General features: G+C 48.6%; 1 protein-coding gene across 1 annotated transcript; it reads right to left on the reverse strand.

Annotated features, from left to right (window-relative positions):
• Positions 1 to 405: 405 nt before the first annotated feature.
• Positions 406 to 18,568, reverse strand: LRRN1 (leucine rich repeat neuronal 1). The gene is made up of 2 exons (XM_066558192.1): positions 18,478 to 18,568; positions 406 to 3,025 (listed from the first exon to the last, which is right to left on the reverse strand). Exon 2 carries the CDS (start codon positions 2,790 to 2,792, stop codon positions 642 to 644), a length of 2,151 nt encoding a protein of 716 aa, XP_066414289.1. The 5' UTR covers positions 2,793 to 3,025; positions 18,478 to 18,568; the 3' UTR covers positions 406 to 641.
• Between the last annotated feature and the right edge of the window lie 8,448 nt (positions 18,569 to 27,016).

Consider the following 27,016-nt stretch of genomic DNA (forward strand, 5'->3'; position numbering starts at 1 on the left):
AAAGAATAAGAACAATTAACATTTAGTCTGTTACATTAAAAAATTGGATGTACTTATTCCTATTGCCTGTTAGCTTTACCTAAGCCTTCAACTACTACAAAAATAATAATAAAAAAGAAAACTCATTGCTGAAAGTCAAAAACATTCAAATCAGTTGATACAACATTACAGTACAGTCAACTAACATCATCCAGGGTCTCCTTTTCTCAGGGTGGAGTCCTCAGCCCAGGGTCACAAACCTAGTTCACTGCAGGTCCAAAACTGAGGCTGAGCTCGGCGCAATCCTGCCCCGCGATGGCTCCGGGGAACGCGGGCTCACCCAGCCCCTCCTTCTTTTCATTCAGCACTGGAGTTAGGACAGTGTTAAGTTTAGCACAATAACTAAAAAAAAAAAAAAAAATTAAAAAAAGGAAAAAAAAGTAATAAAATAAACAGAGGAGTGGAAGCTAGGTGAAGCTGCCATTTGTGTCAACCCATTGCGATACGCTATACTAAAAAATCCTGAAATATCCACCTGTCCTCACCGCTCTGCCACGGACTAGCAAAGTCAAAAATACAAAAGTCTTCAACTCGTCGTTTTTGCAGAATAAAGCAAAAAAGTCTTTGTGCTCCTTACTACCAGAAGCAAAATATCCTCTGAGTTACCACATGTAATAGCTTCTGGATGTGTCGACTTGGGTCGGCTTGGTCTCTGCAGAGCCATCCTTGTCTTTTTCACTGTCACCTTCCCAGAGATTAATAAGTGGAGGGTAGAGCTCGTTCAGGGGGATTGAAGAGGTCTTTTGCATATATTTTTTCAATGAGTGGTGGTAGTTTTTCCTCTTAAACCTTTTTGCAATATAAACAGAGACGGAGGCGAGGCTGATGACGGCAAACATGGATCCCATCACCGCTGCCAGGGCCGTGCTGGTTTCCTGGTCGGAAATATCCAGCGCAAAAGCCGCGTTTTTGGTTGTGACGTTGACACAGGATCTCTGTGTTTGCTGGTGGATGTTGGACACGGTCAGACACACTTCATAATCTGTAGAGGGCTGTAGATGTGTGAGGTTGTATTCGTGAACATCCACCGGGACCCGGGCGGTGTAGGTGATGTGAGGGTTGTCAATCTTCATTGTGGCCGATGACCATTTTAAGTTGGATGTCATGACATTGGAGTTGACTTTCCAAGAAACCAGGATGGAATGGGATTCAGCTTGTTTAACGTAGATTTTCAGCACCTGGGTGCCATCCAGGAGCGTTCCGTTCACCCGGATGGTCGCGACCCTCGTGTCAGCCCCCTCTATGTTCTGAGCGACACAGGTGTATCTCCCAGAGTCCTCAACCTGGATGTTGGAGATTTCCAAGGTGCCCTCACTGCTCAGCTTGTATTTGTCAGAGAGGCTTTCCACGGTGACCTTATTGCCCAGAGGGGTGACCCAGTAAATTTCTGGCTCAGGTTCTGCCATGGCCCGGCAATCTAAAAACACCGTCATGCCGATGTCCAGGTTCAGGTGGTTGGGAAAGGTCTCGTGAGAGATCATTGGAAGACATTGCTCGTTTGAATCCTGTATCAGCACCTCCTTCACCTGCTGTCCCCGGTACTCTGGGGGCATGGCACAGAACATGGAGAGAGGCTCCATGAAGCGGATGTTGGTTTTGTTGGAGTTGATCCAGTGGATGACGCAGTCGCACCTGAGCGGGTTGCTGTGGATGCTGATCTCCCGCAGGTTTGGGAGGGATTCCACTGTCTTTTGGTAGACTGCATTCAAGGCATTGTTGTTGAGCATCAGGCTCTCCAGGGCGGGGACGTTGCGGAACGCCAGGCGATGGATGTAAGACAGCTTTGGGTTGTTGGTGGCCTCCAGCTTTGTGAGCTCAGGCAGGTTGTCCAGTGCGTATCTATCAACAGACACGAGTTCTCCCATGTTGTTGATCCCAAGCTCTTTCAATCTGAGCATGTTTTTAAAATCCCCTTCTTGAATTTTATGAATTGGATTTTTGTTGAGATCCAGGAATTTTAAATTGGGAACTTTCTCAAGCGCAAGCTGAGGAACTTTTACCAATTTGTTGTCATAAAAAGAAAGACTTTCAAGACTATCCAAGCCTACTAACGCGTTGCCAGGAATGTCTGTGAGGTACATACCTGCTAAAACTAGACTCCTTAAGTTTGAGAGTGGTTTGAAATTCATATCAAGTATTCCAATCACTGGGTTTTCTCCAATCATGAGAATCTCTAAGTTGGGAGTAGAATCAAACCAACGGCTGTCAATAACCTTTAATTTGTTGGAGTTGAGGTGTAATCTCAGAAGATTTTTGAGGCCGGAGAATGCGTTTGCAGAAATGCTGCTGATCTGGTTGTGATTTATGTAGAGCTCCTGCAGATTGCAGAGGTCTTGCAGGCAGTAGTCAGTCATCTCTGTGATCTGGTTCTCCTCCAGGTGCAAAGTCGTGAGCTGAGTGAGGTTGGAGAGCCCCACATCTCTGATACTCGTGAAGTTATTCTGTGAAAAATCCAGTTCTGTTAAATTAAAGAGCTGTTGGAGTTCGTCTGTGGTCTTTGCAATGTTGTTGCTCTGTAACAGGAGGACTTGAGTGTCACTGGAGAGGTTGCTGGGGATTTTTGTCAACCGGAGGTCGTTGCAGTCAACTGTGGTGGCTTCCCTGTAGGTTGACTGAGGTGTAAACCAGGGCCTGATTTCACAGACACAAAGCTGTGGACATTCACTGCTCTGTATGGAAGACTCAGTTAATGAATTCATTAACAATTCTAGCACCAACTGGCACACAGTTAAAACAACTCTAACCTTTGCCATGCTGGCCAGCGAGGGGGTTCAGCTCCCCAGCCCCCTAAATTCCCCACGGAGGAAGAGGGCGATCCCCTATCAGGCAGGAAACGTAAAGCTTGACGCTTGAGGTGAAAGGCTTGGACATCCAGAAAGGTGAAAGATGATTTTCTGAGTTTAGTGAAGTTAAGAAATGCTCTGAAGACTCTCAGCTGCTCCTCAGTGTTTTAGATTCTTCTGTAAATCAGTGCCTGAAGATGGTCCTGAAAGCAGATTAGGGTATATGTTATGCTCAGCTCAGATACAGTTCATCTATTATTTAGTTTCTTCAACATTTGAAAGAAAATATCTGAAAACAATCATTATTTTAACAGTAATCTCTTCCAAAAATCCCAATCTGGTGCAGGTAAATTATCTAGGGTTTGGAACTCTCTCCTTCTTGGGGTTTACATGAGAAATGTCTCAGAGAGAATTATCTAAAAATAAAACGTTGGGATGGATACCTTTCAGATTTACCCTGCAGGAGTAGTTTGAATGGCTTGGGAATGCTGAGGGTGGAGGATGTGCTGGTGAGCAAAGCAGGGTCTCAGACAAGCATCAACACCCAATCCCTGTCTCCAAGGCTGAGACTTCAGCTGTGTGGAATTAAGGCTCAGGAAGCTGCTGGTTTAGAAGTTTGAAGCTAAATGCTCATGAACTTTGCCAAAATTTATCCCAGTTAATCAAATCAGTTCCAGATAACAGCTTAGATTTAATCCAGCTCAGCCCCAAACAATAACAGTAAATTTGATTAAATGAATGTACTGCCCTTATTTCAGCTGTTTGTACTGCATTGTGATGGTATGAACTGCTCACCACAATTCCAAATTGCTGTGTAAGCCCTACATCTGTGTCTGCTTAGCCTGAAGTTGTTCATGCAAGAGTGCCTTTAAATTAACCCAGCTGTGTCCAGGCACCTCAGAACATCTGGTGATACCGGGGGCTTTGAACACATATTCCAGGAGAATCTCCTGGTAAAATCTTTCTCCTTCTCCCTTCATTGGAAAACCGCTCTGGTGAGTGCAATTCAGACTTCTCAAAGAAAAGGTGTGGGGTTTTCTGTAACTAAAATAATCAGGTTGTGCTGTGTGGACTCCCCACCCCTGGAAGTGTCCAAGGCCAGGTTGGATGGGGCTTGGAGCCATCTGGGACATTGGAAGGTGGCAGGGGTGGCACTGGATGGGCTTTAAGGTCCCTCCCAACCCAAACCACTCTGTGATATCTGAGAGAACTCAGTGATGAAATCACATATTTTTCAATTAGAACATAGCAAAGCTTCAACCAAGTCACAGCCCACAAGAGATGGTACTATATAAAATATTAAAACTAAATACAGCTCCTAAAATAGGTTCAAAATACTCCTCTGGATAGTGGGGCCAGGAATCCCATTTGTACAACGCTTACTTCTAAATCTGATCATATTAAATAAGGAAACCACAGTGTTTTATTTTAGGTTATGATGTAGAGCTGTAGGTAGAACACACCCAACAGCAATTTTATTAATTATTTTTATATTGTTATTCTGTGGTTGTGCTTTGGAGGAAGGGGAAGAGGACTGGGACCCAGAACACATTTGACCCTGTTGAGTCAGATTTTCTGTCTAGTAGCTGAGACTTGAATGAGAGCTGAGCAGACTCTGCTGGAGCAGGGAAAACCAACTGTAGGACCAACATTCCTTCCCAAATAACTTCCCACTGATGGAAGAATTGACTAAGAATGTTTTAAAAAATAAATCCTAGTGGCACCGTGGTAGTAGGGGATGTGTTATCGTGGAGTGATGAGGAGCTGGGGTAGCTGAGCTGTGCTGACTCTGATGGATGCTTCCCTCCACAGCCACGCATTTGTAGCTGACCCAAGCCAGTCAATTCTAGGAAAATTGATGGAATCTGAAGTTTAATTGATTTAACTGCAGATTTTCAAATGGCAATGTTTTGCAGTGAATAATGCAGGCAGTGCTTTCAATGCCAGGTACAGGAGGTGCCCTGAGCTGCTGTGCCCATCATGGGCTGTCCCCTCATACAGGGACATGTCCCTGCTCCGGCTCTGGAGCAAAGACAGAGCATTGCTCCCAAAATTCCTGCTGTGGAATCTCTCCTGCAGCTTCTCAGGGCATGAAGAGAAAGGAGGGAGTTGGAGCCTTACAAAGCTGAGGGGCCTAATGATGTTTTACGACTGCTTTAGCTCTGATGTAGCTGCATGAATCATGTAATGCTTTAAAAACCAAACTGCCTGAAAAACACTTCAAAGGTTCTTTTAAAATATGTAGGAGCGTGTCTAGATGTTGCAAAAAAAAATCAAATTTGATCTTTCTTTGTTGAATATTTATATCCTCTTACTTGCACGTTACAGTTATTGTTCATCCTCGCTAAGAAGGCGTTTGTGGGTTTATTGACCAGAGTTCTGGGTTTATGATCACTGTAAATATATGATTTTACAAGTTCCTAGTGGCTTGTTCTCTTCTGTAGCTATTTTCTACTGCAAACGGATTTAATTTTCTTTGACTGCAAATTTAGAAACAACACACACATTGCTTTCCTCAGTCTCTCCCAGCCCAGGGCAGCTTGGATGAAGCTGGAAATGCAATTCCAGGGTAACCAGAGAGTGAATTGTGAGCAGCCCCATGTGGCCCAGCAGGAGGGACAAGCCAAGTCATGGCCTTTGGTTTTAGCCACCTGTGCTGTGTAAAACCCCATGCACAGCCCTGCCCAAAGCTACAGAGGCAGCAGAGCAGCCACCAAACCCCATCCCTCTGCTGCCCAGGATTCTCAGCTCCCCAGCACTGATCCCAGACACCTCTGCAGGGTTTGGTGTCACAGACACTGAGGGTGTGAAGGAAAGCTTTTAGCATTCCTTGCCATCCCTCTCATTTGTTAGATTCATATTTTCTGCTGTTCCAACCCACAACAGCAGTTGTAACAGCTGGTAACTTGATATCAGCAGAAATAATGGCTAATTTTATGTGAGAGATATGGAGGGAATTATTTTACTCCGAGCTAATTAAATGCATTTTCCATGGCACTGCTCAGTACCCAGTGCAGAAAAAAAGCCACATTTCTGCCACCAGCAAACCCACAGCAGCTGCCTGGGCCATGGGCTTGTTCCTGCTCCCTGAGGGCAGAAACAGGAGCATCATTCCTGCCTCCCATCCTGGAACTGCCATGGGGAGGTCTAACTCCTCCTTTCCCACCTAAATTCTGAAAAATGGTTAATCCTGAGAATTGGTTTGGCCCATGAGGGCGGGTGTTTGGTTATGGAGTAGTGGGTCCTTCACCTCAGTTTTTCCAAGGGAAAGAAGGTGGGTGGGAAGAGGTGTGCTCTGGCAACCACAGCTTTACTGGTGGCTCTCAAAGAGTGAGGTTGGGTGGGTGATTGGAATAAAAAAATACATTTAAAGCTCCAGTGCAGGAAGAGGAAAATATGAAGGGACAAGCACGAAGTAAACTGTTCATTAAAAGTGTTCACACTTAACCTGCCAACTAAAAAGAACAGATACTGTGCATTTTTGCTTGGTAATAGGAAAACAAAGTGTTGTCACTTCCCTGACAACTGTATTAATGGTCACTATTAAAATTCGCTGAAAGGAGCAACAATATTGTTTGCACATGGATATCTGGGGGCATTTTGGAACAGTGATGCTGCCACAGCAAATCCTCCCAGTGCACAGCTACGTGGCTCATTCCTGCAGAATTTCTTTTATATTGCAGTAGCATCAGCCCAGATTTTGGTCGGCACTGAGCCACCTGCACTGAGTGTGCCCAGGTAAAAGTTGGAAGGATCAGACGCATGAAAAAATTACCTGAGGCTAAGACAAGCAATTTATTCTGTAGCTGCTGAGAGCCAGAAGCACAAGCTGATCCCCCATTCCTCCCCTTTCCCAGGCTGAGCCTCAGTACCTGAGCTGCGTGCTGGAAAATTGTCTGTTGTGCCAAGGGCTCGTGCAGCTCCTGCATCCCCATCCCCATCCCTCAGGCAAACCTGGCTGCTGCAGCCTGGGCTGGGTGGGACAGCCCAACCTGGGGCAGGGTTAGTGCCAGCCCTGGGGGGGCTCAGGTGGAACTGGGCAGTGGAATCCGGACTGGGAGCAGGGCAGCCCCAGGCTCTGCTGTGTCCCTCAGGACAGCAGGATGAGGCAGGAACGGATGCCCAGAAGCTCCTGGTGAGCACGAGGCAGAACTTCCCTGTGCAGTGACCGCTCCCTGCCCACACTGTCCTGAGAGGGGCTGCAGTCTCATCTCTGGGGCTGTTCCAGACCCCTCTGGACACGGTCCTGTGCTCTGGGATGGCCCTGCTGGAGCAGGGAGGTGGCACCAGATGTCCCTTCCAGCCTGGCCATGCTGTGACTCTGTGAGGAGCCTCCTGGGAGAGGGGAGCTCCAGCTGGAGGTTGGGCTGGAGCTCTGGGGATGCTGGAAGCACCCCTGGAGCACAGGGAGCTCAGGCTGGCATCGCTGCAGGCTGGTTAGGGCAGATGGGCAAGGTTAAGGAAAGGCTTTTGTCACAGACACATTGTATGAAAAATCCTTTCCTTAGGATCTTTGCTCCTGAGAGGCTGAGAGGCCTCAGAAATTAAATGTACCCAATGGTTATCTGCTGCTGTGGGATGCAACAGGGGCATCTGGGATTGGGCTCATGTGCTTGTTTTTAATTAATGGCCAATCACAGCCCAGCTGTGTCTGACTCTCTGGTCAGTCACAAGATTTTATTATCATTCCATTCTTTCCTTTCAAGCCTTCTGATGAAATCCTTTCTTCTGTTCTTTTAGTATAGTTTTACTATATCATTTTCTTTTAATATAATACATCTCATAAAATAATAAATCAGCCTTCTGAAACATGGAGTCAGGATTCTCATCCCTTCCCTGGTCCTGGGACCCCTGCAAACTCCACCACAGGCATTTGTGTGTGCTGGAGGTAAAACCTGCCCTGCCCTGCTCTGCCCTTCAGCAGGGCCTCTGCAGCTGTGCATCCCCTTTTTTCCATGGATAAAACAGGGATTTATGGATAAAACAGGGATTGGTGCTTGCTCAGCTGAGCCAGAGCCTCTGACCAGGCTTTAGGAGGGAGAGGCACTGAAATGGGAGCAGCCTCTAAATCCCAGCAGTAAGCTCAACACTAAGCCCAGTCTAAAAGCAGGTTACTAAAGCCACTCCAGTCAAGAGCATCAGTGACCTTGTGCATCCTAGAGAAAGAGAACTTGGAGTTTAATTTCCAGCCATGGAATGGGCTCCTTTCCCAGGAGTTAAATTTACAGGTGCAATCCTGTGTATTTAGAAAAATATTGAGGAATAATGCTTGGTAATAAGCCTTTTATAGTGAGGTTTTTAAAGTCTCCAGTGTCATCAGGAAATAAGCTATTTACAGGTCTGAACTGTGGAAAACACAGAAAAATCAAGCTGAAAATGATGACAGTTGAAGGAGCTTGAAGAAATCTGAACGTGGGAGCTGGGTATTAAAAGGAAATACAGAAACAAGGGCCCGTAGGACATGTAATAATGGTATAAAGCCTCAAAACACATCTTCAGGGATTTATAATATTAAAGTTTTGAGGCTTTTTTTCCTTGCAAATAATGCCTACTTTTTCTTCTCATCTGTACACACATTCCATCAAAATAAAGTCTGTGTTTAATTTTGGGGAAAGCTCTGGTGAGAAGGTGATTTGCTGTATCTCAAGACAACCATGCTTTATCTGTGTTCTTTTGAAAAATACTACTCTTATCTCCACCAAAGAACTGCAAAGAGCATCCTATTCATAACGTCTGTGCTGCAGAACCAGCATATTACAGCTTGGAAATTTGTAATTTATTGGAGCTTATTCTTAAGACTCGCATCTGATACAGTATTTTTCATTAAAGTACTGAAGTAAATTTGCAGGAGAGGGAAAAATGGTTTTCATTCACAGACTGCTCTGGAGTGCAAGGGGCTGGATCCCCTGCAGGCCCATCAAATCCACCAGAGAACTGCAACCCAGCTTCTGGCAACTGATGGAAAATCTCTCCCAGATTACCATTAACCAGTCATATTAGAAACATCAGCAATAACAGGGGCTTGCCAAGCAGTGGGCTGTCAAATTATAGAAGCTATTTGCTTTAGGAAAGAAAAAAATCTCATAAACCACTTCAGGGCCCTGAAACCTGAAAGGTGAGATGTGTTTGTGCAGCAGGAATATTCTTATGCCAGCAACACAAATTATCATCAGCTTTCTTACTCTTCATGAATGAGTTTGGGACAAGGTGGGCTGTTCTGTTGTCCAGCACTTGTTTTCATGTCCTGCTGAAAGGGCTCAGTGTGAAGGCAAAGCTTTGATTCCATTTGATGCAGAAGAATCCCACCTGTGACCACTGTCCTGGTTCCACATCCTCAGCAGAGCATAACTGATTTGGGAAGACCTCTTCCAACCACTTTTTGCATGTTGTGCATCTGCTGGCTGATGAATCCCATCTGTGACCACTGTTCTGGCCCCACACCCTCACCAGAGGAAGTTTCTTGGTTGGATCAGCATTTCTGAGAGCCAGCCCGTTCCACTGCCAGGTCAGGATCCAGGCCCCTGAGCCCTTCCTTGCAGCTCCTCCCCTCTGCCTGCCCTGCAGGTGATGAAGCAAACCCCTGGGCTGTGCTTTCCTCTCCCCTCATGTGCCCTAACCCTTCCCCAGCCCTCTCTCCATTTCAAATCCAAGGCAGAATTGAAACCTGACTGGTTTTAGTACAGTATCTAGAATTTCCAGAGCATAACTAATTTGGAAAGACCTCTTCCAACTCTTTTTGCATGTTGTGTGTCTGCTGGCTGATGAATGAAAGGGGCCCAAAGGTGAAGAAATTCTGCTTTGGCTTCTTGCCATATTTAAAGAGTAGAAATGGATTGAGTCATAGCATATTTGGGATCTCAGAACAACGTGGAAGGATCTGAGCATCTTTGTAATCCACGGGGGCACCTCCTGCCCAAGGATTTAATATAGAGCAGCTCAGAAATTCTCTGCTTCTTACTATCTATCAAAATCAGCACAATTCAAACAAAAATCTAAGGAAAAAAAAAAAAAAAAGAAAGAGGACAAAGGGCATGAAGGGTATGCAGAGATTGGGTTGGATTGTGGAAACTTGGCCAGTGGAAGCAAAGTGTTAATAAAGGAGCAGACGAGGAATATTTTTAAGCAGGAGAAAGAGGGCTGCCAGAACTCCAGAGGATTTTCCTGAAGGAACAGAAAATCCTTTTCCTCCCTTTTTGCTGACTGGCTCCTGGCAGTGTGATTATTTTGCTTCCTACACAGTTCTAGATCAAACTCCAGTTTTGTGAGTCACTCAGGATCCCCCACAGTTGGGAAAGACCCCGGTGTGTACGTGGTTGTTACTACCACAGAGGATGCCAAAAAACCCTGTGCTGCAAACAGAGCCTGATAAATCCCAACCAGAATGAGTCAGGAGCTCTGGAGGTATTTGTAAATCAACACAATGGTGCTGGCTGTAGGGAATGCATAAGGCTTGTTATTAAAAATTATATGTGCATGGAGCTTCAATTGCTTATCTTCAATTCTTCAATCAAGGGAAAAAGTTCTTTTTCTGGTCCTTGTTACTCTCTGTTTTGATAATTCTGTTTCCTGTGGCTGTAATATGTGTTAGCATTTCAATTATTAGTGATTAAGTATTAAACTGTATTTTACTATTAGCCTAGATCTATATCTACACAGTTTGTACATGTAGTGTGCTGACACAGACTTCAGCCCTTAGAATAAAACAGACTTTTATTGATTTTTTTTCTGAGTTTTATGCTTACAAAATCCAATTCTCTGTTTCTGAGCTATATATATTTAAATGCTAATAGACCCATATATTGAGTTGGCTGATATGGGAAGATCTGATAGGACAGACTGTGAGCATGGCACTAACAGAATAAATGGATTTAGCATGGGAGGTGCTGAGATGTAATAGAAAGGCTGTTAGCACCAAGACAAAGATCTGGAACTCAACCAAGCTGGGAAGGGACAGAACTAATTCCATTAAGTGGCCACAGATTTGGGTTTGGAACTGCTCTGAACCAAGGCCTGACTCTGACCTGAGAAAAAGGCTCTTTTCTCTCTCTCCAGTTCCTCTGCTGCATGCCATGACCCTCCCGTTTTCCACGAGTCTTTCTGCACTTCTGCTGCATGGAATACGTGCTCTCCAGCACTGTTTCATTCCAAAACCACTGCCATGGGATCAGGGCAGGGAAGCTCAGTCAGCTGAGAGCGTGGAACCCCCACAGCCTGAATTTAACCGTATCTCTCATTCTCTCTGAATGTTGATGCTTTTTGCTCCATGCAGAAAACAGACTTGCTTTGAGACCTTCATGAGACTAAGAAAGAGAGGAAATACATCTAATTCAATGTACTGTGTGTTTAGGAACAGGCTATGAACTGTCCCTTGAGCTTTAGTCCCCAGGCTGGTCATGGCCACATCCCAGGTTTTCCATGGATTGTTTCTTTCATCAGTGCTTGCAGAACACAGAGGTACTACAATTTCTGCCTTTTGCAGAAAGGAAGTTTTTTCCCCTCAGAATTTTGAGTTATTGGTGCTTTATAGATAAAATCTTTACCTAATTACAGTGATTCATTTGGGCATGGTAATGTTTAATTTGTATAAACCAGATTTGTTGCACTTAAAGGGGGCAGAAAGAGAAAGGAAAACAGATTTGTCAATGAACTTACAAAAAAACACTGACCTGGTTTTACTCGGTGCCTTTTACTACAATGAACCCATTTTAAAGACCTGTTTTCAAGCAGCAATTAAAAAACTTCATTTTTGCAGTGGCTTGTTCACCTACGGCTAAGATAAGTTATTTTTCAATGCATTTACAAGTCACTGGTGGCTCTCTGGAACTATCAATATTTACTCTATTTCTGTTAGAATGATGGATCATTTGTAATTTAAAAATTTAACAAGGCCAATCAGTAGCTCATCTGCATCCCAGTAATTGTATGCAGCACATTAGCAAGGTATGAATTTATTAGATAGTTTTGGACTTGCTTAATCATATAAATGATATGATGCATGAAATAACAGAAAATGAAGGATTCATTATATAAATGATAAACATTTTCAAATTACGAAAAGACAATCCAAGCTTTCATTGATATTTTATTAAAACAATGTAAAATGTTATTCTACCAAACTTTGGACAAGCTCAGGGATTCTCTCTGAATAACTCTGAGGTGTTTTGTAGAAGCTCCTTAGGATGTGATGTGTCAGACTCCAGGGTGGAGGAGGAAGCCAGGGAATGTCTCCCAGGAACTTAAGCAGCTTCTCCAGGCAGGAGTGTTCTCTTTAGAGCAGGATAAAATAAGGAAACTCTCAGGTGAAACTCTCCAGTGGCAGGGCTGGAGCTCTGGGTTAGCACTGCCACAGGTGGAGCTTCTTTCACTTGGAAAAGTGTTTGTTGAGCATAGAGGAACCTGGTTTGGGTCTCAGCCCCACTGGTAAGATGTGTGGTGCTGAAATGCGTGTGTTTGTGGCAGGTGATCCCCAATCCATCCCAATCCTGCTGCCAGACCCATCCCTGCACCTTCCCCATCCCAGGCTCAGCTGTGCTGCCCTAACATCCCACACCCGCCTTTAACACCCCCTGCTCATCACAAACCAACCCCTCTGGGGTGCAGCCAGAGCCTCCCAGCTGAGCCCAGGGGTGGGATGTGCCCCCCAGAGCCAGGAGTCCTTTGGGATCCCCTCTGGAGTCCCCTGGGATGCTGGGCTGAACTGGGACAGCGCTGGGAACGGGCTCTGGGTGCCTCTGGAGGGAAGAAACCCCAACACCTGCCTGGGAGTGCCTCTGGGGGTGAGGAGACCCCCACCCCAACTCCTCCTTTGAGCACACCTTGAGTGCTGTGTCCAGTCCTGGGCCCCTCAGTTTGGGAAGGACGTGGAGATGCTTGAGCACATCCAGAGGAGGCAACGAGGCTGGAGAGGGGTTTGGAACACAAACCCTGTGAGGAACCACTGAGGGAGCTGGGGGTGCTCAGCCTGGAGCAGAGGAGGCTCAGGGGTGCCCCCATTGCTCTCCACACCTTCCTGAAGGGAGGCTGAGGACAGGTGGGGTCGGTCTCTGGCAGAACCAGAGCACGCAGCCTCCAGCTGCGGCAGGGAAGGGACAGCTTGGATAGCAGGAAGAAATTTCTCACTGGAAGGATAATAAAGCACCGGAATGCTCTTCCCAGGGAGGTGGCAGAATCACCATCTCTGGATGTGTTCAAAATAAGCCTGGCCATGGCACTGGGTGCTGTGGTTTAGTTGAGGTCTTAGGGCACAGGTTGGACTCGATGATCTCAGAGGTCTCTTCCAACCTCATCACTCTGTGACTGTGTGTCACTGTGACTGTGTGTGTGACTGTGTGTGATTGTGTGTGTTTGTGTGTGACTGTGTGTGATTGTGTGTGACTGTGTGTGACTGTGTGTCACTGTGTGTGATTGTGTGTGACTGTGTGTGATTGTGTGTGACTGTGTGTGATTGTGTGTGTTTGTGTGTGACTGTGTGTGACTGTGTGTGATTGTGTGTGATTGTGTGTCACTGTGTGTCACTGTGTGTGTTTGTGTGTGACTGTGTGTGACTCTGTGTGTTTGTGTGTGATTGTGTGTGACTGTGTGTGATTGTGTGTGATTGATTGTGTGTGACTGTGTGTGATTGTGTGTGACTGTGTGTGATTGACTGTGTGTGTTTGTGTGTCACTGTGTGTCACTGTGTGTGTGATTGTGTGTGACTGTGTGTGATTGTGTGTGACTGTGTGTGATTGATTGTGTGTGACTGTGTGTGATTGACTGTGTGTGTTTGTGTGTCACTGTGTGTCACTGTGTGTGTGCTTCTGTGTGCTTCTGTGTGCCTGGGCTGTGCTCCCTCCCAGGAGCTCTCCCCCAGGAGCAGGCTGGGGGGGCTGCACTTCCCCAGAGCTGAGCCAGGCAAACCCTGCCAGGTACCTCCAGGGGGGCCTGGCTTCCAAAAGCCCTTGGTTCTCCTGCTCTAATCCAAGCTGACAGTGCCCAAATTGCTGGAATCACCAGAGTTAGTTAAATTAAATACCTGGAAATGAGATGCTGACTGACAACCTCTGAAATTTCTAACTGAAACCCCCAAGTAAGGTTTGCCTCCGTGTTCAGCTGCTTTGGTTTGGGATTTGGTCAGGGAAATACTGCCCTGTGTGACCACTGAGGAGTAAAGGGCAGCGCCTCAGGAGAGAAAATTATGTAGTAAGGCTGCTGTACCCAATAAAATAAGGGAAAAGCTGTTTCTCCTGGCACTTTTATAACTTCAGTGCATTCTCACTACAGCAGCCTGTTCAATATTTCAGACCTGTTACTTAAACTTGCTTTGCCTTGTTGTTCTGTTAGTTAAAAAGGGAAGAAAAAGGCAATGCTGCACTGCAAACACTCGATCTTTAGAAACTGTGCTCCAGGTAAAAACCAGCTCCTGCTCTTTTAATAATTCAGCCAGATGGAATGTCAAGGAAACACTGCCTTGTAACACCAAATTAAGGTTACAGACACAGAAGGTGAAGTTATAAAAATATTTTACAGGAGAAGTTAAGAGCAGAGACTAATTCCTGTCTCACTGATACCACAGACTTGTCCTGCCTTCACCAGGGGGAGAATTAGGCCAATCCAAAATAGGCCAATCCAGTATTTTTCTTCAGTGCCCTGAGTAGAAAAAGGAAAGACGACATCTAAAGAGCAAAACAAAATTTAAAGTTGCAGGGTTTGAAGTAGCAAAGGATAAGAGAGTGGAGTTCAGAAGAACTTTCAGCTCTCAGCCCTCCACGTGTTCAGCTCTGACCTGGCAGAGTCCATTAGTGAAGAACTTAATTACTCAGCTGCAGGAAAAGAATGAGACTGGTAAAGTCTGAGGAACTCAAGCACATCTGCAGGGACTGTTTCTTATCAGAGTGGTCCTGTGAGGTCCCTGTGCAGAACTTAGGCCCTCCAAATCTTAGAGAAACACCATTATTTAATAATTAATTACAAACCAACAAAAGCAGTTCCTAAGCCAGCTCTTTGATTTTCTCTGCTCTTGCCCATCTTTCTTCCCACGTTAATTGCAGAGACAAAACAGAGAATGGGAATATTTGCAGTGAGTTTCCTTGGATTTCTGCTCTGGCATGGGGCTCTGGCTGCTTCCCACCTCTCCCCTCTCCCAGGAGCCCTGCAGGCACTGCCAACCCTCCCAACAGAGTCAGCAGAAAAACCATCCCAGCTCCAAAGTCCCTTTTGTGTAGAACTCGCTCGCTTTTGTGTAGAACTCACAAACGATTTTTTGAGAAAGATGTGTTTAAGGCCTGACTCTGTTAATGACTTAACTGCTCTGGAGCACAACCTGGAGTTCTGGGCTCCTGGGAGCATCATGGGTCTCCAGGCTGGAAGGGGCTGCAGGAATCAGCCCTGGTGGGGCTGAACCTCAGGCTCACTGTCCCTGAGCCTTACACAAACACAGAGGAGGAGGGCTGCATTTGTGTGCTTCCAAAAACTTTACATAGATTTTCTTCAGTTCTGTGTCTACAAAATGTCTGCCAGGAAAAAATCTGGAGCTTGGCAGGATGAAGCCTCACACGTGTATTGTTCGTGTAGCTATGGTAACCTACAAATGCCACCAGTGTTTCCATTTCATACACAAATGAGGGGACAGCTGTGGGGACCACATGTCTGCCAATGGAATAATATATGTGAACTAGGATGGCTTGGTCAGAAAATTACAACTCATCTATATTAATCAGGGCTTCAAAGAACAGGCACCTCCGTGGCGACAAAGTGCACAGGAAGACAGAGGGATTTTTATTTTGGAGAATTTTGGCTGCTCTGTAAATATTTGCAGCATCTTGCTACTTTCTGCTGGTTGGAAAATAAACTAAGATAAATATTGTTCGACCAGAGCTGTTCTATAAACATCACTTAACTATTCTCCTTAGGTTTTGTTTGTTTGGGTTTATTTTCCTGATGCTTGAGCCTGACACAAAGGCAGACCTGGGACCATGCAAGTCACTCACCTGGGGGAGGAGCAGCTCCAAAAGAGACAGAAATAATGTGGCTCAGAGCTTTGTGAACAAAGTCCCCATTTTTACTCATTGTCAAGATTAACAGAAATAAGAGCTTCAAAAGACTCATAAGAGAAACTAAAAAAAGATTTAAAAACATTGTTTAAATGCGGATGAGTCTCTATCACCCCTAACAACAAGAAGAAGAAATCTGCAGACCCAATAATGCACACAAATCCCCTTTGCAGCGAGCATTAAGCTGTGCAGGCTGCAGCAGCAGCAATACTTGACCGCTGCTATGATTCATCCAAGATGTTTGAAGTGTCCCTACAAGAAGAGCCGCGGAGCAGGGCTGTGCCGCCCTCCTTGGCAGCAGCCGGCTGCAGCAGGAATCCTGCACGCCGATCAGGAAAAGTTTTCCCTGCCTTCTGCAGTGCCACGCTACTGTATCGGTGTGAAACAAAGGCTGCAAGCATCCCCTCCTCCGCCCGCGGCAGCGAGCTGGGCTCCGGGCACCGCGGGGATTAGCAATGAGTGATGGTGATGAGAGCTTAACCACTGCTCCTTGAAATTATCCCATTTGCTCCACGAGCCGGAACCAAATACACCCAGAGAATCACGGAATCACAGACTGGTTTGGGTTGGGAGGGACCCTCAACATCATCCAGTGCCACCCCAGCCATGGCAGGGACACCTCCCGCTGTCCCAGGGTGTTCCAAGCCCTGTCCAGCCTGGCCTTGGGCACTGCCAGGGATCCAGGGGCAGCCCCAGCTGCTCTGGGCACCTGTGCCAGGGCTGTTCCCCGTGAGGTCAGGCTGAACAGAAGTTGCTTTTTTCAGCCTGAATTTGGATGGGCTCAGCATTATTTATAGCAGTAAAAAAAGGTCCTTCACAGTTCACGTGAAAAGTTGTTATCCTTCTATAATTGTCCAACTTAATGCAAAATCCTATTTCCTTCAATGATCAGCAGTGTTATCTGTTCTAGGTAAATGGGAGAGGCTTTATGGTCATCACAGTAAGTGGTCTAATAACGTCCAAAATGCCTACTGGGAGAGATAATTTTATATGGGCTACATAAAATGTTGTGCAGATAACTTTGAACTGCCGAGGTAGAAGTTAAACTGGAGCTCTTGTCCCGGAGCAGTGGCACAAGAGAGGCTGCAGAGCAGGGGCACAGGGACACCTGGGGCTGTTCCCTGGCCCGAGGTGAGAGCAGAACCATCCTGGCTCTCCTCACTTTCCATCTGGGAAGCTTCCTGCACTGCTTTGTCCCTCTCAGTGTGTGTCTTTAATTTAAACTTTGACTCGCAAGACTTTGGGACTCAGTTTGGTTGGATCCTTTGGACAACAGCAGGACTGAGGCTGGGTGTGCCTTTGGTCATTCAAAGCTCTGTGATCTCTCTGTGGGTACATCTGAGCTGTTGGCCAGAAGAGGTTTATGATCTCCAGAAATAATGGGCTCCTTTTATAGGGACCCTGGAAGTCCGTAAGGAAAGGACTGAAAGGTTTCCAAACTAGTTCTCATGGAAGGGACTCGTTACTTGGGAGCTCTCGCACAGCTCCAGGACAGGAACAGAAGCGCCTCGTGTGTGATCTCTCACCTTTGGACAACATTATCGCCTACTTTGAGTTTCATTCTGCTACTTTCCCTTCCATCGCCTGAAATGGTGGGAGATGCGCCCCGAGCCAGCACAGGGGGAGAGAATAACTTGGGGGAGAGCGAAAATCGCAGGCGAACATCTGTTGTGCGGCCCCGGCAGGGCTGAGCCGGCGGCACAATGCGCCTCGCTGCTGTCCCTCCTCCGGCAGGGACCCGGGGCCGGCCCCGCGCTCAAAGGGCCCTTTGACAGCGGCGACAAAGCGGCGGCAGCGGGGCCGGTCCCTTTGTCCGCCAGACCCACGGCCAGGGACCCTCGGTGCGGGGCGAGGAGCCGCCGCTGCCCCGCGCTTCTCTCGGGCAGCGGAGTTCCCAAAGAGCCCCCGAAGGGCAGCTGCGTGCGGCAGGGACCTAAGGAGCATCCCCCGGCCGCTCTGCCCAGGCCGGTCCCGCAGCCCCCGGGACCGAGCGGCCGCTCCGCCCGCAGCGCACAAAGCCGCGGCCGCGGGAGGAGGGCGGCGGAGCCGCGGCCCCGCTCACACTGCGCCTTTATGCCGCTTTCTGAAGGGCCATTGTCACACTGAAGGCTCCTTGTCTCCTCGCATTCCTGCGGGTGAATGGATGAGGCAGGACATCTGCCGGGATCCGCTCCCATTCGCATGCAAATGGGGGACGCGGGCAGCGCTGCCGCACCGCCGGCCCCGCGCCCACCGCCGGCCCCCGGCACCGCCGATCCCCCCCAGAACCCCCCATTTACCGCAAACCGGCCCGGGGAGCAGCGGAGCACCCGAGAGGGAGGAGGAGGGGGAGGAGGAGGAGGAGGAGAGCGATGCTGCAGCCGAACCCCGCAGCCCCGGAGGTGCGAGGCGGCCGCAGCCCCGGGGCGGTCCCGGCGCGGTGCGGAGCCACCGAAACCCCGCGGGGACTCTCCCGGGGGGGCACCGGGGGCGCGTCCGCCACCGCAAACTTTGCTCGGTGCCCGGGCCGCAGCGCACATCGCTGCACCGCGGCGCACATCCCCGCAGCCCGGAGCGCAGCCCTCGCACCCGCGCCGCTCCCGCAGCCTCCGCTCGCTCGCTCCCCCGAGCCCGGCGGACGCACTCACCGCCGGCCGGGCGCTGCCGCGGTTGTCCCCCGGGGCTGCACATCCGCTGCTACCGCCGCGGTCCCAGCGCGCCGGGATGCCGGGAGCGATGGAGGGATGGATGGATAGGTGGGTGGGTGGGTGGGTGGGTGGAAGAGGGGATGGATGGACGGAGCGGTCGCTCCGTGCCTGCTGCCCGCCCCCAGCACGGCGATGCCGATGCCGGTGCCGGTGCGCGGTGCCGCCCGCTCTGAGGCGCCGCCGGCGCGCACCTGGGAAGGCGCCGCGGGTCAGGTGACGGGCCGCGCTCCCATTGGCTGCTGCGCGCGCGGCACCGGCTGCGGGGGCGGGGCGAGGCCTGGCCCCGCCCCCGAGCGACCCCGCCCCCGGCCTCGGTGCGAACCCGGGGCTGCTGCGGGCACCGCTCGGGACCCGGGGAGCGTCCCTGCCTTCCTCCCTTCCCTCCTTCGGATCCAGGGGAGCGTCCCTGCCTTCCTCCCTTCCCTCCTTCGGATCCAGGGGAGCGTCCCTGCCTTCCTCCCTTCCCTCCTTTGGATCCAGGGGAGCGTCCCTGCCTTCCTCTGGATCCCAGGGAGCATCCCTGCCTTCCTCCCTTCCCTCCTTCGGATCCTGGGGAGCGTCCCTGCCTTCCTCCCTTCCCTCCTTTGGATCCAGGGGAGCGTCCCTGCCTTCCTCTGGATCCCAGGGAGCGTCCCTGCCTTCCTCCCTTCCTTCGGATCCTGGCGAGCATCCCTTCCTTTGGATCCCGGGGAGCATCCCTCCCTCCCTTCCTTCCTTCGTTTGGATCCTAGGGAGCATCCCTCCCTCCCTTCCTTCGGATCCAGGGCTAACATCCCTCTTCCTTCCGTTGGATCCCGGGGAGCATCCCTCCCTTCCTTCCTTTGGATCCAGGGTGATCATACCTCCCTTTCTTTGGATCCAGGGTGAGCATCCCTCCCTCCCTCCCTTCCTTCGGATCCAGGGGAACATCCCTTCTTTCCTCCCTTCCTTTGGATCCTGGGGAGCATCCCTCCCTTCCTTCCTTCCTTTGGATCCAGGGCTATCCTCCCTCCCATTGTTCAAATCCCGGGTCAGCTTCCCATCTTTCCATCCTTCGGATCCAGGGGGAGCATCCCTTCCTCTCTTTGCACCCAGGGGAACATCCCTTCCTGTGCCATCCTTTGGCTCGAGGGTTGACAGCACTTCCCATTGTTCAGCTGCAGGGTTGACAACCTTCCATCCTTGGGCTCTAGAGTTCCCAGAGTTCAGAGATCCATCCCTGGGCTCGGTCTTTAGCAGCCCCCCCGTGGCACACGGGTCCCTGGCACGCTCTGCAGGTCACTGGGGTCACACATCAGCAGTGTCACCCTCACCTGTGTCTATGACAGGGAATGAACCCGCTGAGTAACTTCCCACCTGCCCTTCGAATCCTGGCTCTAAGTGTTTTCAAACTTCATTCAAAGTGGCACAAAGATGTAGTGAGAAAGTTCTGCAGCCTGTCAGGACTCAAACATTTGGGGTTCTGTGCTCTGTAGAGAGGCAAACCTCGAGCCAAGGGGATGGGACTCACACCCCAGAGGGTGCTGGCACTGCCCAGGCTGCCCAGGGAATGGGCACAGAGGCTGCCACAGCTCCAGGAGGGTTTGGAAAACCCTCCCAGGGATGCCCAGGGTGGGATTTGGGGTGTCTGTGCAGGGCCAGGAGTGGGGCTGGATGATCCCTGTGAGTCCTTTCCCACTCAGGATATTCCATGGTTCTGTGAGCCATAAGAGTCATTTGAGCCTGAAACTCAAGGATTTAAAGCTGTCTGTGTCAGCCCTCGGAGATGTTCTGGTTCCTGTTCTCTCCCATTTTCTGTCCTGTCTCCATTTCCACTTCCCTTAGTTTGCAATTATTGACTGACACATTTCCCCACCTTTCCTTCTCCCGACCTTGGGCTTCACCCACTTCCCTGGCCGAGTTCCCAGGGTGCCCTGGCTCAATCCCCACGTTGGATCTCAGGTACAGTTTTAGTCTGTGCTACACAAGGAGCTTGTGGCTGAAGCTGTGGCAGTGATACAAAAATCAGCTTTTCTGCAGACCGTAAAATCTTTATTTCCTGATTTTTTATTATGAACAAAACCAACAGAAAGGAAACCTGTGGCAGGGCGGTGCTGTGCTGCCTCATCCCTGTGCCCTTTAGTAAGGTCATGGAAACTCTGGGATGCTTTTATTGACAAATAAAAGCACACGGGATATTCTTCACCCTCCTGCTCTGCAAAAAGTGTTGCAATCCCTTGGGCAGAGTTTGCTGAGCACAACCTGGCTGAAAAGGCCCTTCTGTCCATGCCAGGCAGAGCTCAGCACCTCCTCCAGGCATGTCCTGAAGCGGTGCCTTCTCAGGAAATTATTCTAAAGATTGGTTTAACACTTGTTAATATGAGTTAACAATAAGTTAAATACGCAGCAAATACGGTTTGCAGTAATGCTTCAGATTTCCTCCTGAGGCAATGATTTTTTTTCTGAGAGCCCAGAAGGTCACTTGGGTAACAGTAAAAGTGACGTTTTTCATACATAAGGAAATTGAATTTTCAGAAGGAACTCATCAATGTTGTCCAAAAAGACACTTCTCCTTTCTCAGGGGCTGTTCTCATCCATCCGGATGCTCCCTCCTCATCTATCACATCCTCCTGATGAGGAAATAATGCAACAGCAGATGCCTCTTGGAAAACCCAGTGTTTTGAACAGCTTCAGGGCTTTGTTTCAGGGCAGGGAATTTATTTTCACTTTCTTAGCAGAGTAGCTTCATCTTTGAAAGGCATAAACCTGATGGACCTAAACCCTCCCTGCAAAGAAAAAAGAAGGAGAAATACAGCAAGCATTAAAATTTTACAGCCTTAAGCTGGTGTCTTCATTTCCTGGCAGTTTTCACAACATCAAAACACCAGGAATGAGAATAATGTTGAGATGGGCGTTAAAACATCTTTCATTCCTACAGCTGCAAATGAGTGTTTTGGTGCAGGAAGGAGCCAAGTGAGTCGATGGCTTAGCCAGGGTTCCTGCCCAGGCTGTGAGGTACCAGCAGCTCAGGAGGAGCTGCTGCAGGAGCTCCTGCAGTTGGGGGGGTTTGCACTGAGGCAGAAGGGCAGTGGATCTGCCTCTCTGTGTCATCTTTCACAAACTGCTTGAGGAACAACCTCTGCCACTACTTCCCATCAGGCAGAACTGAGTATTCTTCCAAAACATCCCTGCTCAAGCAGCCTTAAAAGAGAAGGTCCCAGGAAAACAGGAGATTTCCCACTGTGTGGGCTTTCTGTTTGCCTCTTTGTTCTCATCTTCTCTCCTCCTGTGCTCTCTGGCTTCATCCCCTTATTCCCCCATTGTCTTTACATTCAGCTGCTTTCCTGGTTCATCTCTGTCCCAAAGTGCTGTGAAAGGAGTTTGGCATTTGCTGCTGTTCCTGCCCTGGCCATGGCTTGGATCTGTACAGTGCTTGGCATTTTGGGGAGCGGGCCTTTAAACCTTTAAGAGGGTCTAAATAACTTAAATGATAAAACAATGGAGCCCTGGGTGCCCTGTCACGCACGTCCCTGCCTTTTCTCCCTGGAGCAGACATCCTGCCATTAAGCTGCTTAACATCCTGAGTGTGTGCATAATCCATTTCCCTGAGCTGTGCCTCGGGATCCTCGTGTGCCATCTACCCAGAAACACAAACTGGGAGCTGGTGGCAAGTGGGAATGGCAGGTAGCAGGGGCACCACTGGAAATGAAAGACACTTGCTACTGCAGAGGTACAAATCTTGCTCTGCCAGACAGCAGCAGGTCCTGATGGCTGGGAGATGGGAGAAAGTCTGTGGGCTCAGTTTGGAACAGTGAGAATTCTTGGAGGACAAGTATGACACTCTCTGAGGTGTGAGACAGACAGAGAAGGAGGAACTGCAGTTTGTGTGTTGTGCCAGCAGGTTCTTAGTGTGGCCCACACTTTTTGGCAGCCAGGTGAACCCGCTGAGGTTTCTCCTCACTCAGGTTTTGGATGTGGACACTGATTGTCAGAGCTGCCTGAATGTGCTGGATTTATTCAGAAAGGCACCAGCACAGCACAAATTACCCACAGGAACTGTGCAAGCCAATGACCAATCATGTCAAGAAGTGGCTATTTGCATAATGCACTCCCAATTACGCATGTGGGTGCAATCATTGCATGCACAACTGCTGGGAGCGACTGCAGGTGCAGCACTGGGGCTGTGCCCACGAGGGCATGGGCTGCACAAAGGTCTGGGTGGCAGCAGCACCCACAGGGCTGCTCCCCAGGCAGGGCTTTCAGGCTTGGTTGTGTTCTGGAAGGTTCTCCCCCTGGGGATGGCTCCCTGGAATTCCATGTGTGTCCCATGAGAAATGAACCAGCCTGGCGTGGGTCCCCCTTCCTGGTAGGGACAGTGTGGAGGCAGATGGGAACATCTGGGTGGTTTTATGTGGGGAATTGTACAATAAGGAGCTAAAATGACACCCAGCAGTGTTTCTAAAGCAGGTCAGTCATTTCACACTCTATTCCATCCCACTTCTCTCATGCATTATGAATTGGGAAGCTTTTCCTTGTGGTTGATGTATCTTTCCCCAAATGATCTGTCGTGTGAATGTTTCATTAGGAGGGACTCTAATCTCATTTCATCACTTTGCAAGGAACCCCCCAAAGCTTCTTAGAAAGCCAAAGCTCCTTAAAGACAATTGAGGAGTTTCATTGTGAGCACATCATTTGTGTTTATTGCAAGATGAATGTGGTAACACACGGAGCATGAAGCTCCTGTCCAGCCCAGTCCTGTCATGTGCTGATGCATGAACAGCCATGGGAACATTGCTCTGCATCTCCTGATGGCACAAGCGATGCTGCCCTGGCTCCAGCCAAGCCCCTGCTGTTCCCAGAACCCTGGAGCAGAGGTGCTGCACAGACAGGGCAGCTCTCCCAGGTGTGGGCTTAGCTCAGGATCTGCAGTTCCTCATGAGCAGGATGTGAAGGAGCCTCTCTGGGCAGCAGAGGGTTCTTTCTTGCCACCCCCTCAGCTGCTGCTTCCCATATGCCCAGCTCAAAAACCAGCTCTGGCCCTCTTTTCTCACCCTTAGCTCTCCACTGTATTTTAGCCATGTCAAAGAATTCAATATTTTAGTATTTTTAAGTATTTTTAAGAGTTTCCTTTTCAAGTATATTTATTTCTTTTTATGTACTTTTTTTTTTCCTGTGGCTGGTTTGTTGAAACCTTCTTAGTGTGAAATTAACTTGGGAATTCCTGGACCTGATGAGGAATTGAGCTGACATCTGTAGCTCTACAGATCTGCTCTGCAGAGAGAAATCCCTAATTGGGTGTTCCTCAGGCAAACCAAGATCTTTTTAGCTCAGTATTTCTGTGCATTAACATTGGATTTCACATCCCAGTGATTGTGGTTTGAGGATTGTTTCCTGATTTGGTGTGAAATAAATGAAATTCCTCTGCAGTGTGTAAACTTACATATTTAATATCTTGACTGGGTGTTTGCTGCATAGTGACACATTTGAAAACCCAAACACAGCAGCCCCATCCTTTACTGCCTCCCGTCTGCCTCTGAGGCTGGGCTCAGCAAACAGCATCCTGAAGGTCAAAGGTTTGTGCTCAGCAAAAAGCAGCATGAAGGTGAAGCAGGTAAAGCAGCTGCTCTGTCCTTCCCCCACGTGGGGATGGATCAGAGGCTGCTGAAAATCCATTTCACTCAAGGAATCAGTGATGTGCAACAAAAATCTCGTGCTCACGGTCAATGGGTACGGTGGGAATTTGGAGACCTGTGTGTGTTAATGAATATATTGTGTGTGTGCTGGGGGCTGGGCAGGACTCTTTTGGGCCAGGTGCAGTGGTAAATCTGTTCTAACAGAAATCATTTTAATTGTAAGCTTGTCCCCTGTGTGCATGGGGGGTGACAGTTCCCGGAGCTCACAGAAGCATCCCTGGGCTGGGATGGACACAGAGGGAGCTGTCACAGGAGGAACCTGGAGTTTTCTCACTCAGGAGGTGTTGGTTCAGCTGCTGGGTCTGTCACACATGGGCACAGCCTCAGCTGAGCTGTGCAACTGCTCCTGTCTGTGAAATGAGGGCTCATAGCCTTTGAATTTCCCTCCCTTGCCTGGATGAAGTCCCTCAGTCCCCAGAGCCCCCATGGCCTTTCTCCCTGGGAGGAAGCGCAGCCACTGCTCTGAGAACTGTATTTCACATGAGCTGTAGCTCTATTAATACAAAGATAAACAGAATTGAAATTCAGTTTGACCTTGTGTGGCAGCTGTGACAAAGCCTGGCGTGTTTGAAGTCTGGATACAATTATTTGGAATTGCTAAACACCACACTTCAATCATGACCTTTAGCTGGCACCGAGGCCAGAGGAGGGCCCTGATTTTAACTTCTGAACTGCAAATCACCCTCTTGGAAAGAGACTTCAGAAGCCATTATAATCACAGGGAATGTCTGAAAGGGTGTGGAAGCTATAAGCAAAATATTTATTTCACACACTTGTCTGCATTTAAGCCATAAATCTGTCTACTATGAGAGTGTTTTAGTGGTGTAGAGAAGACAAGTAAGCTGAGATCATAGCAGACATGTCCTATAAGGCTTTACTGAAAATCATTGCTTTTTAATCCCTTTATCCCTGTTATTTCCTACCACTGTGAAAATCCAGCAGCAGGGAAAGCTGGCATAGTGTAGGACAGATGCATAATGTGTAATGCTAAGCAGGCAAAAATCCCTCTGTTTGTCTAATGCTCCAAACACATTAGAAATGTCAATGTTACTGCTGGGTGTCCTACATAAACACAAATAAATTATCAATAATCAGCTGAGTATTGCAAACTTTGTTGGATGGGGTGTTTTGATACCAATGAATAATCTTCTAATTAGTCAGAGGAAAAAATCTTCTAATTAGTCAGAGGAAAATGGCAGGGGGGGTGGAATGAGATGATCTGAAAGGTCCAACCCAAACCATTCTCCATGATAATTAAAATCACCCAGAAAAGTTGACCTGGATTGTTTCTGTGAAGAGCAGGTACCACATGAGTGCTATAAAACTGAATTGTGTACTTCAGCTGTGCAACACCTGATCTCACATCTTCGCTGTGTTACTTTCCTTGCTTTGTTTTTTCCCTGCATAAACCCTGCAAACCTGCTTGGACGGGAGGATGGAGCCAGAATGTCCCGAGGGCACCTGGAAATGTTCAGGTGCATGATTGCTTCCCTGAGCTCCACATCACAGCCTCCTCCTGGCCCCAGCACAAATTCAATCAGCTGAGCTGCATCCTCTGGGCTGGGGCAGAGGGAGCCCTGAGAGTGGCTGGGCAGGGCACTGGGGGAGGCTGTTTGTACCCAGGGGTGAGGATGGAGGGATGGCAGAGCTGGAGGAGAGCTCCTGGCACTGGTGACAGCGAGACCCTGCCGTGCTCCTTGCATGGAAGGACCTTGCTCCTTTGTGGGAATTTTTTTTCCTGCTCCTTTGTGGGAATTTTTTTTCCTGCTCCTTTGTGGGAATTTTTTTCCTTGCTCCTTTGTGGGAATTTTTTTCCTTGCTCCTTTGTGGGAATTTTTTTTCCTGCTCCTTTGTGGGAATTTTTTTCCTGCTCCTTTGTAGGAATTTTTTTCCTTGCTCCTTTGTAGGAATTTTCCCTTCCTTACACGCCTGTTTTGAGAGGGGATGTTTGAAGATGCACTCAGCAGCGAGTGCAGAGCTGTGTGTGAGAGATTTCCATGAGCAGCAGCAGCAGCAGGTTTCCTCCCAAAGGGAATCTCAGCGATTCCAGCTCATCCCAGCTGGCTGGGACTGAGCCTCAGCCCAACACCCACTGCTCTCCGTGGCCTTGGGTGGCTTCAAGGGCACCCCAAGCCTTTGGGTTATGGAGTGTTGAATCAGAAAGGTCAAAAAGTGTTTCTCTCTTGCTGCCCAGAGCAGCTGTGGCTGCCCCTGGATGTTGTGGTGTTGTTGGGAGGGTCCCCAGGACGAGGTGAGAGATGAGAATTGACCCCAAGTTCTCAGAAGGCTGATTTATTATTTTATGATATTATATTAAAAGAAAATGCTATACTAAAACTATACTAAAGAAAGAGAAAGGAGACATCAGAAGGCTGGACAAGAATGAATAATAAAAACCCGTGACTGACCAGAGTCTGACACAGCCTGGCTGTGACTGGCCATTAATTAAAAACAATTCACATGCTGGGTAAACAATTCTCCAAATCACATTCCAGGGGAGCAAAACATGGAGAAGCTGAAGCTTCCCAGGAGAAGAAATCCCGGTGAAGGGATTTCACATAAAACATCACAGTGACACCTGCATCCCTGGCAGTGCCCAGGGCCAGGCTGGACACTGGGGCTGGGAGCACTGGGACAGTGGGAGGTGTCCCTGCCATGGCAGGGCTGGCACTGGCTGGGATTTGGGGTCCTTCCAATCCAACCATTCTGGGATTTTATGATTCTCCTGCTCTCGCAGGGCAGGGAGGAGGTTGGACTGATGGGCTCTCCTGCCATGCTGAGCATAACTCAGCTCCTGCTGGAACCAGAGGCTTCATTGTCCAGGCAGC

Source organism: Molothrus aeneus, chromosome 12 (genome assembly GCF_037042795.1).
Source record: "Molothrus aeneus isolate 106 chromosome 12, BPBGC_Maene_1.0, whole genome shotgun sequence".
Lineage (NCBI taxonomy): Eukaryota > Metazoa > Chordata > Aves > Passeriformes > Icteridae > Molothrus > Molothrus aeneus.